The sequence below is a fragment of the Trichophyton verrucosum genome (genome assembly GCF_000151505.1).
Source record: "Trichophyton verrucosum HKI 0517 chromosome Unknown contig00221_1.f1.exp, whole genome shotgun sequence".
Lineage (NCBI taxonomy): Eukaryota > Fungi > Ascomycota > Eurotiomycetes > Onygenales > Arthrodermataceae > Trichophyton > Trichophyton verrucosum.
The window spans coordinates 24453-34890 of NW_003315504.1; the positions used below are offsets into that span (position 1 = coordinate 24453).

The 10438-nt window shown below is 53.4% G+C and overlaps 4 protein-coding genes across 4 annotated transcripts; 2 read left to right on the forward strand and 2 right to left on the reverse strand.

Moving 5' to 3' along the window:
* Positions 1 to 189: 189 nt before the first annotated feature.
* TRV_02571 (uncharacterized protein) lies at positions 190 to 396 on the forward strand (the record flags this gene model as incomplete). The annotated part of the gene is made up of 1 exon (XM_003023251.1): positions 190 to 396. One exon carries the CDS (start codon positions 190 to 192, stop codon positions 394 to 396), a length of 207 nt encoding a protein of 68 aa, XP_003023297.1.
* A 1292-nt stretch (positions 397 to 1688) lies between these two features.
* On the forward strand, positions 1689 to 2753 carry TRV_02572 (oxidoreductase, 2-nitropropane dioxygenase family, putative; the record flags this gene model as incomplete). Its single annotated transcript, XM_003023252.1, has 1 exon — positions 1689 to 2753. The coding sequence occupies one exon, from the start codon at positions 1689 to 1691 to the stop codon at positions 2751 to 2753; it is 1065 nt and encodes a 354-aa protein (XP_003023298.1).
* A 917-nt stretch (positions 2754 to 3670) lies between these two features.
* On the reverse strand, positions 3671 to 7917 carry TRV_02573 (uncharacterized protein; the record flags this gene model as incomplete). Its single annotated transcript, XM_003023253.1, has 5 exons — positions 3671 to 6091; positions 6206 to 6922; positions 7082 to 7150; positions 7176 to 7731; positions 7898 to 7917. 5 exons carry the CDS (start codon positions 7915 to 7917, stop codon positions 3671 to 3673), a joined length of 3783 nt encoding a protein of 1260 aa, XP_003023299.1.
* Positions 7918 to 8670: 753 nt separating this feature from the next.
* TRV_02574 (DNA repair protein Rad7, protein) lies at positions 8671 to 10337 on the reverse strand (the record flags this gene model as incomplete). Its single annotated transcript, XM_003023254.1, has 3 exons — positions 8671 to 9734; positions 9795 to 9960; positions 10032 to 10337. Coding segments are annotated over 3 exons (1536 nt in total), but the record flags the coding sequence as incomplete, so codon positions are not given.
* Positions 10338 to 10438: the final 101 nt, after the last annotated feature.

The following is a 10438-nucleotide window of genomic DNA, read 5'->3' on the forward strand; positions in this document are numbered from 1 at the left end:
AAAAGCCACGCTAAGGAATAGTGTTTGATATCAAATTGGTAGCATCAGAATGCACAAGAAAATGCATAAAAGAAAGCATAGTAAAGACAGCTCTAGCATAGTTGATAGCTACAACAGGCTCACTTTGTAGGATATTGAATATAAGGGGCTTTGTGGAGGAAATATATCTGGAGGTAGATATACCATATAATGGACTTGAAGGGACTCATATTTGGCCACAAAAACAGCAGCAAAGCAGCAAAACAGCAAAGCAGTCAACTATTCTTACCTGTCTGGAGCATTCATCTTGCTGCGGTTGAAGATGTATCAATATCTGAGAAAAGGAGAAAGTATCAAAAACGCCGGCCCAGGAAGACTCAGGAAGACTCTGCAGACTGCTCTTCCACCCGAGGATGAGAGACTGAAGTTGACGTCTAAAGGGGCTCGATCGATGTACGGAGAGGAACCTGGCTTATCCAAGCAGCGAGGGACCCACAGGAGCGTCGGATGATGGACAGGAGGCGTAGAAACGAGCAAAAAACAAATGTACCAAGGGAAAGGATAAGATGACAGGAGAAAGAGGAAAGATGTAAGAATAAGGGGGTATTATTTGTGTGTGAAGAGGATATCAAATTTGATGCATATATAGTAAGAGAAAACTCCGCTGGTAGAGGCTCGGCGTGGACTTTTCTTTTTACTCTCTTTTTTCTTTTCACTCTTGATAGGACTGAGTGCAGGCTATAGCTAGGGGGTATGCACTTCTTCACTCTGTATGCAGGGCCTTTTCCTGACCTTTTAGATCGCAGTGTTGGTATAAATATAAGAGTTGCGATGGTTGAAGATTCAAAAAGATTCCAAAGTTGAAGTCGGAGTCGCTTTTTAGAGCTGAGTCAGCATGAAGTCACGTGGAAGACGCAGAGGGAGAGAAGAGAAGAAGATAAAAGCCGTAGAAGATGATATTATTATTATTAAATTGGTTAAAAAGATGATAATAATGAACTACGTGAGTATATAAGTGCCGGTAGGAGTGTGGAAGAATACTGGTGGTGGTGAATGCATTAACTAGTTGCTACCAGTGCTATTGAATGGCAGCAACAACTACTTACTAGCAACGAGACATTCACCAAAATACATGCATAGACAAACTACAGACTCCCAGCGATAAAGACACCAAATAACCTATTAGAGAGATATATATGTGATGCTTGGGCTGGCCCCAGACTCACTTAGCCGTCTCGTATATGCGTAGGCTGTGGATGCGCCGAACTACGTCATATTCTCGACATCTAACTACAAACAACACGACAGCCAGCATCACCATCTAATACCACACTCAACATCCGGCCATCATATGCATAGAAACACAGGAAGACGCAGTGTTTGACTCCGCGAGGCTCAGACGGCAGCTCACCGGCCGAGACAGCCAGCCAAACGCCCTGTGGAACCCAGGAGGCAGCTCGGAAGGTCGCCGGCTGTATTATCAATCGCCTCAACGTCGCCTTGTTTCCGTCATCTACTCTCTCTCAGGCCGATTTCAGCTGTTCAGAAGACTCATTATTACAGTTCGGATACCCGGAAGACGAACCGCATATATACCAGCAGATAGCCACCGCACATACCAGCTAACCAGACACCAATATCAACTACTTATCCCCTACTACCACTAGAATCATATACCCACATCAAACACCATCATCAATACCACCATCATGCCCAGTCTAAAGAAAGAGTACCCCTGGATCCAGGAACCACTCATAATATGTCCTCCCATGCTCCCCGTTGCAACAGGCGAGCTGGCCGCCGCCGTCTCAGCCGCAGGCGGAATCGGCTTCATCGGCCTCGGCAACAACATCGACAAACTTGACGCCCAGCTCTCCCTGGCCGCTCACCACCTGCAAACAACACACGCCCAAACCAGCCTACAAACAGCCAACGCTGCAATCCTACCTGTTGGAGTCGGGTTTTTAAACTGGGGCGTCAAACTCGAAGACGCACTGCCCTCTATCAAAAAGCATGTTCCGGCAGCTATTTGGCTGTTCGGCGCTGCACGAGAGACCATGACGGCTCTGTACGGGGGATGGATTGCTCGCGTCCACGCTGAGACGAACGGACTCACCAAGGTCTGGGTACAAGTTGGATCTGTAGCAGACGCGCTGAGCGTAATGGACGTTTCTGACGCCCATCGGCCGGACGTGCTTGTTCTGCAGGGCTCGGATGCAGGTGGTCACGGCCTGAAGAAGGGAGCAGGCATAATTACGCTTCTGCCCGAGGTGCATGATGCATTGGCCGAGAAGAACATTGGTATCCCGCTGGTTGGAGCAGGTGGGATTGTGGATGGTCGCGGCGTGGCTGCTGCTTTGTGTCTGGGTGCCGATGGTGTGGCGATGGGCACGCGGTTCCTGGCCTGTAAGCAGACGGATATCATGAAGGGGTATCAGGATGAATTGATCCGGGCGAGCGACGGGGGCCAGACAACTGTTCGCACAACCGTATATGATCGGCTCAGGGGCTACGTGGACTGGCCGGAGGAGTACGATGGGCGCGGGATGGTGAATCAGAGCTACGTGGATGAGCAGGCGGGCATGTCTGACGAGGAGAATAGGCGGCTGTATGAAGTCGAGAAGACCAAAGGGGATGCAGGGTGGGGAGTTAAGGGCAGGATGACCTCGTATGCTGGGACGGGGGTAGGGTTGGTCAAGGCCGTGATGACGGCGGAGGAGATAGTGCGTCAAGCCCGCGACGAGGCCAGGAGAGTGCTTAAACTAGATGTCTAACCGGCTGGGATTGGTAATTGATATGCTTCTATCACGCTCTCTCTCTCGCGATGGGTTATGCTATATTTCCATACATGGTCAGTTAGAGTATATAACCTTTTGAATAAAACAGCTACTTACAATATTATTTAAAGAAAAGGATAGATAAATATACTTAAGAAAGGAAAAGAAACGAGATATCCCGCTGAAACTCCCTGAGTACGATAAAATCAATAAAAACGAAAAAAGCAGAGCAAGAAAGAATCTGATATAACGCCAGGAAGGAAAAAGATGGAAAATAGAAAAAAAAAAAGGGACACACAGATCAAGTTTCAAGAAAATTAAGCTAGTATCCGTACATGTCTTCTTGCTTGCTCGCTCGTTCAACGGGAAATGAAATTTTTTTCTTTTTTTGGCGGTTCCGGAGGGGGGGATCTTCTGGGGGATATTTTTTGGCATACGGCCGTGAGCAGATGCAATTAGGGGGGGAATATAATTGAAAGAAGAAGAAGAAATAAAAGAAGAAAATATAGAGAACAAGAGGAAATGCAGTACGCCGAGAAAAAGAGGATCAAGGAAAGAGGACGGGGAATGGCCAGGGGGGAATTAAAAGGAGATAAGAGGGTAAGGGGGAACAAAGCTCAAGTGCAGATACATGAAGGGAGATTTTTATGTTTCATGGTGAGATCAGGTCAAGCAAAGGCGAAAAGAAAGAAGCGGAAGCAGGGGCAAAAGGGGGAATTTGAATATAAACGCGTAGAAAGGAAGCAAACAGATAGGGAGGATAGGGGTAGGTAGGTAGGTAGGCTGATTTACCTTCCAGTACTTCACATCGTCTCGTCTCGTCTCGTCTCATCGCATCTCGTAACATGCTGCACTATACGGCTACGGCAGCAGGGGGCAAAGGGCAGGCAGGGGTAAGGTAAGGCTAGGCAGGTTTATATGGCGGTTGGATGAACGTAGTCGCCTAACGAGCCGTCATGGCCGCTGGCACCACCACGCCTAAATTTCCAGCCAGTCTTCTTCTTTTCGCGGTTCTTCATCATCTCAGCCCATCCCTGCTCGTCGTCTTCGTCTTCTTCGCCTGTTCCGGGCGTGGTTGGTAGACCGGCTATAGATCCCCGACTGCCATTACCCAGTCCCATTGGAGACGCACGGCGATTTATGGAGCTGACGGGGCGTACGGTGGGGGTGGTCTCGGAGGTCGAAGGGGTGGTGGCGCTTAGGTTGGTATTTGACTTGTTGGCGAGTATTTGGCCTAGTGGTGGTGGTCGTTCTTCAGCCCAGGGCCGGAGGGTGTGGCCTGTGAATGTTGAGGAGCGGTTAGCGCCATTGGCCTGAGGGGCGATGGTTGAAACAGGGCGGTAGCGGGATGCAGCGCCGATGTTGCTACGTTCAGAGGGGGCGACGGAGGGAGTGTAGCCTGGTGCTGGTCCGGAGCCCAAGCCGCCGCCCATGCCCATGCCCATTCCCATTCCCATGCCGAGTGAGGGACCAGACATGTCGGGCGTCATGAGGAACGAAGCGCGGTTTCCGGGGTTCTGGTAGACGCTGGCGGTGGGCGGGTCGAGCATGCTGAGAGTTCGGTGATCGACCTGTGGCGGCCCACGGAACTGAGAGGGTGTGGAGGTGGAGGCCATAGAGAAGGGCCGCTGGTTGGGGTTTGGCGGCTGCAGGAGAGACGCAGAGCTTGCGTTCATGTTGAGGTTTGGCATTGGGCCTCCTGGCGGTGGAGGCTGCTGCTGCTGGGCCCCTTGCATCTGCATCATCTGTTGCATCCATTGCATCTGCATCTGCATCATGTTTGTCATTTGCTGGGAGACCTGCATCTGGGTCTGATCTGCCGGTCCACCGACGCTGCCTGCCTGCGGGTACGGATGGTGATGGTGATGGGGATTTATTGTTCCAGCACCGCCTATTAGCCCGTTGGCGTTCATTCCGCCGACCATGCCGGCCTGAGCTTGCTGGTGCTGCTGTAGCTGGCCCAGGAGACCGCCCATTTGCATCTGGGGCTGTGGAGCAAGGAAGTTGGTATGGACCTGAGGAGCAGGGGACAGGTCATAGACACCCTGTGCATTGGGACTGCCACGACGCATTGCACGAGCTCGTTCCTCAGAGGCAATGACACCGACCAGGCCACCGGGGGGAAGACCTGGAGGACCGAGATTGACGGTGTTGAGGTTCACTCCCGGAGCACCACCGCCGAGAGCCAGGGATTCACGATGGGACGGGTTGACGAGGCTGGAGCCATAGTACGGGTCCTTGGGCAGGTTTCGGGCAAAGACAGGCAAGGTGCTTCGTTTTGATGGGCCTTCCTGCATGCCTGCAATCGAGGCAGCCCCTGCCTGGAAGGATGCATTCAGGTTTGGATTGGAGCGAGACGCAGCCAGGTGAGTGGGCGGACGGTTGCGGTGAGGAAAACCATGGGCAGCGAGGATACCCAGGGGCACATCGTCGTCTTCTTCGCCGTCTGAAGGGGAGGATTTTGAGAGCCCAACGCCTGGTGGGAGGCCCGGGGAGACACCGGGGGAGCTGGAGGCGGTGTTTATATTAAGATTATTATTGGTATTATTGTTGTTATTGGAGTTGGCCACCTCCATGGGGTCGAGCACCGACCTGCGGTTCGGGTTACCGGCAACAGACTCAGCGCTTCCGGCCGGCCCGTTGGTGGACGCCTTCTTCTGTTCGCCGGTGATCTTCATCATCTGCTGGCGGTAGACGGACAGATGAGCTTCCTGCTTCTGTCTCTGGGCGGCGGCCTGCTTCCTCTTCTCGGTCTCATCTTCGTCGTCTTCGCTTTCGATCTCGTCTTCTTCGTCGGAGCTGGGCTCGCTGGGGGCTCTCTGGGCTTGTTGCTGCTGGTACCGCTCAAACTGGGCGGGAGTCATGACCTTGTTGCCGGTCTTGGACGAGGCGAGGGAGGAGGCATAGTGGGAGTTCATGGAGGCGCTAGGGGGCATATTTTTGCGGAAGGAAGAAGAGCTGTGGTATGGCTGACGGGGCACGGCGGAGAAGTCCTTGTCACTGGAGAAGAGCGAGGACACTTCTGGGTCACGGTCACGGTCACGAAGGTCTCGGAACCTGTCCCGGTCTGTCGAGGAGTAGATGTTGGGCGTAGAGCGAGAATTGGGCATGCTCGAGGCTGCAGCAGCAGTAGTAGCTCTGGCGTTGTTGGGGCTAGACTCGTTCAGCTCTACGTTTTGTAATTGGTTGGCGAGCTTCTGGGAGAGGGCAAAGTCGTCAGCCGCAATGAGGCTGTCTCGAGAATTCCGGCTGTGGTTCGAGGACAGGGGGGACAGGGGCGAAGGAGACACCACCCTTTTATCCTTTGCCGGCACGCTCGGAGCAGGTCTCCCTGGCTATAAGTGTAAAAAATCAAGTGTTAGACGTATATATGTGACCCATTATAGGGAAGGGGAGGCGGGGGGGGTTTTAGATAGGAGAGAGGGTGGGAGAGTAGGAATGTCTCTCACCTGCGGAATATTGGTTGGTATATTTTCCAGTACTCTGCTCCGGCGTTTGTCGACGCCCACACCTTCGAAGATGTTGCCCATCTCGCCGGAGCCCTCGAGGGAGAGGTCGGTCTCCATGAGCTTGGGCGGAGTAGCCGTGCTGGTGGTGCTGTTCGTCATGGCCCGTTCCCGGTTGGTGCTCTCGGACTTCCGGGGCGTCGAGGTCTTGGAGGCCTTGGAGCCAAAGGAGAACGTCCTGCCCGAAGCGCGAATGGAGAAGGAGAAGGGCGACTCCGGGATGGGCGGCACCGGGATGGCATCGTGGGGGGAGTGGTCTGTCGACGAAGGTAGGGTGGACGAGGAGCTGTATCTGGCGGACGAGGCGCTGGAGCTATCGTAGGGCTTGCTCGAGGAGCCGTTGGAGGAGCCGGCCAGCTTGCCGGTTCTCGAGCTAACGGCGGTTCCGGGGACGTGGGAGGTGCTGCTGCTGGCCGGGGCGGGCTTCTGGATGCCGGCAAAGATGTTGTCAGGGTCCGGGTCGTCTGCGGCCGCGGCCTTCTTGAACGCAGAGACGGAGTCGAAGGAGTGACTGGCCCGGTGAGGCGGCCGTTCGAAGACGCGGAACGAGGGCTCTGGCGGCGGCGTCTCGTCCAGGACAGGGCCAGACTTGCGGCGGCCGAAGCCGGGTATCTTGATAGGCATGTCTTCTCTCTTCTTCTTCTTCTTTTCTCTGTCTGTCTATCTCTATCTCTTCCTTCTGGTTGTCCCTGTGCGGTGTCTCTATCTCTCCTGTGTGTATATGGGGGTTATATGGCTATCTCGGAGTCTCAGGCGTAGGTCGGAGGCGGCAAGGAGAGCAAGGAGAGCAAGCCTAGGCAGGGTCAGCAGTCAATTCACTGTCTTCAGTCTCTTCTCCAGTCCTTCTTCAGTGTTTTCTGCAGTCTGTCTGCTGTTGTTGTCTTCTATCTGGTGGTGGTGATGCTGGCTTCACCTGAGACATGACACTGCACAAGCATGCAGGCTGAGCCACCACAGACAAAGACGCAGCAGAGGAAGACAATAAAGATGAAGCAGAAGAAGCAGATAAATAGCAGAAGAGGAAGAAGAAGAAGAAGAAGAAGAAGAGGCAAAGAAGAGGCGGTGCTTCTACCAACCTGCTAGAATGTCTCAGCCGGCATGGCAGCAAAAAGATGGACCGCAAGGAATAACAGTTAATAATAGCAGTAATAATAAAGATAATAAGAGTAACCAATGCAGAGATTAAGAATAGATAGCAAGAAGCGAGGCCGAAGAGTCGACGGCGAAGAACGAAGACGCAGTCTAAGAAGAAGCAGAAGAAGCAGAAGAAGAAGAAGAAGAAGCGAAAGGGGCCAAAAGGAAGCAAAAAGTCGAGCCCAGCAGGGATTGATTGATTCTCTTCTTCTTCTTCTTCTATACAACGCGAGACAGCAAAAGACGAAGCTGAAGCAACGACGAAGACGACGAAGAAGACGAAGATAAAAAAGACGAAAATGAAGACGAAGACTAAGAAGACAAGAAGATGAAGTCTGCCGCAGGTGGCGATGAGGACCAGAAAGGCCCGTCAGTCTTCAAGGTACGGCTCTAATAAAGTCCACTGTCCTCCCCACGCCGGGTTTCAGCTTCGCCGGTGCTCCTGTCTGCCGATATCTCTATTTTATCTCTAGTTATCTAACTAATATTACGCTGTCTAACCGTCTATCTAGGCCTCTCATGTCGCCTGTCGCCTGTCAGGTGTCTGTCACTCTCTCTGGCTGTCAGCTTTCCCAGGTGCCAACTTCGTGTCTCTGCGTCTTCGTCTTCGTCCCAGACCCAGGTCGAGGACAGCTCAGGGCAGGGCCTATCAAAACAGCGAGGACTGCATGAAGGAAAAAAAAAAAAAAGAGAGACGAAGAAGAAGAAGAAAAGAAAAAGGCGAGGAGCTACATAACTAGTCGGGAAGCTTGCTGGGGGGAGAAGATGCTGGGATGATGCTGCGTGTCCATGTTTGCTTTTTCAGCGAGAGACAATCGCATTAGAAAAAAAAAAAAGGGAAGAAGACAGAAGAAGGACGCATGTCGAATCGACGAGAAGACGGAGAAGCAGATGAAGACGACGAACTGAGATCGACGGTCGTGGTCGGTGATAGTCTGGCTGGCTGTGTCACGGCTGTTGCTGGTGGTGGTGATGATGATAGTTGATGCTGATATACGGCTTCCCTACGTGTCTCCAGTGAAGGCGGCGGCGACGGTGACAGCGAGGACAGGCAGAAGGTAAACAGAAGGCGAAGAAGAAGACGGAGACGGAGAAAGACGAAGAAGGAGAAGAAGGTCAAGGTTGGTGTCAGAGTTTGAAAGGGGGATCCATGGATCAGCGAGTCGTAGTTGTCAGCCAGATGTCAACTCTGCTACTACGTACATTAAAGTAGAGTTACAGGCAAAAGTAACAGAAAGTAAGTAGTCTCTGGAAGTATGTATTGTGTGAAAAGTCTACAAGGTGTGCGCATTCAGACCTCCGATCAGAGCTACTCCGGCGGGTGGCTGGACGGCAACAATGTTGAAGCATGCAAAGGCCACCACCTTGCGCAGGGCCGGGCAGGCCTTGAACAGCCGGCGCATCACCACGTCGTCGATGCGCGTGTGGAAGGATAGGTCGATCTCGCGCAGGTGAGGGTACGTCTGGCCCTCGCCGAAGACTTCTTCCAGCGCATCGAAGCCCACCTGGCGGCAGGACGAGATGGTCAGATGCTCGAGCTTCTCGCCGGAGTGCAGCATCATGGCTCGGAAGCCCTCACTGCCCAGGCCGGGAGTGTCGTCCTCGTCGTCGGAATTATCACCATTACCAGTACCAGGCATCAGAGATATAGGCTCGAGGGAGCGGTTGCTGGAAAAGTCGATAAAGGTCAACGGCGGGTTCGGCCAGTCCCTGAAGAGAGATGCCAGTGCAGCGTCAGTAAAGTTCTCGTTATGGGACAGACGCAGCTTGCTCAGGTGCCGGGCAGTCTCATGGATTATTGCCAGGCTGGAATTGCGCATCGGCTTGAAGTGCTTGAGTGAGAGCGTGCGAAGACCGCTGCATCTCGCCTTCAACAGTGCATTGAGGCTCTCCAGGTCTCGCTCATTCGCCTCGTTGTCGTCGGGGTGGCTGCTGTCTTCATGGCGATGTCGCATGTCCAGAGAGAGATACTCCAGCTTGTCCAGCTTGGCTATAGACTTGAGACAGTCATACGTCAATTTCCAGCAGTCCGTCAGCTTCAGACGGCGGAGATTGGGACAGCTCGAGACCATCACCTCGACCGTCTCGTCGTTGAAGGCGCAGTCCAGGTACGATAGCTTGACGGTCTCCAGCTTTGAGCCGCACGTCTGGAAGAACCGCCGCCAGCAGTCTTCCGTCACAAGATTGGTGGCATCCAGGATCAGATGCTTGATGTGGCTCTCGCGGCTCATCACATACTCCAGCACCCCGTCCTTGAGCTGTCCTGCACAGCACAGGTTGACTCGCTCCAGGAACGGCATCGTCGCAAACACCCTGTGGAAGTCCTCTTCCTCCAGTTCTACCACAGTCAGCTCCATCCTAGTTACCTATCATACCGCGTATCTTTTGAGACACTTACTAGCTGCATCGAAGATATCAATCGTGTTGACGTCACTGCGCAGAAACAGTCCCAGGGTCCGCGGCGTGAGCACCCGCCGCTTGCTCAGAATCTGGCTGAGCCGCAACCGCAGTTCCCCAGGCAGATCCCCAAACTCCTCCACATCGTTGATATTGTTCGCCACTTGCTATAGCATCGTCAGTTATACATGTTCCTGAAACTCTGGAGCAAGGGGGGAAACGAGACACAAGTACCCACCCTGATACACATCTCCAGCAAGCTAAATGCCCCCCGCTGCGCAATGCCGTCCAGCAGGTTACTGTTCATCTGTCTCGTCGCCCTGGCTTTCTGCCTCTTCGGCTTGGGCTTGGCCTTCTTCTCGTCAGCCGCCATCTGCTTGCCGCAAGGGGTGCACAGGAGTCCGCCGTCGGGTCCCGTCTTGCTGTACGCGGTCACCGTGAACCGCTTATCACACAGCTCGCAGTTGGCCAGCTGGCCCGGCGCGGGTACGCGTGCCTGGTTAAACGCCTCCTCGTAGTCCTCATCATCGTCGTCAGAGACATCCTGTCCCCGACGTCTCGCTTTGGCCTTTGCCATTGCCTTGGCTTTCGCTGTTGCTGCTGCTGCGGCCGTGGCTGCAGTGCGTTTGCGTTTCCTGGCTTTGG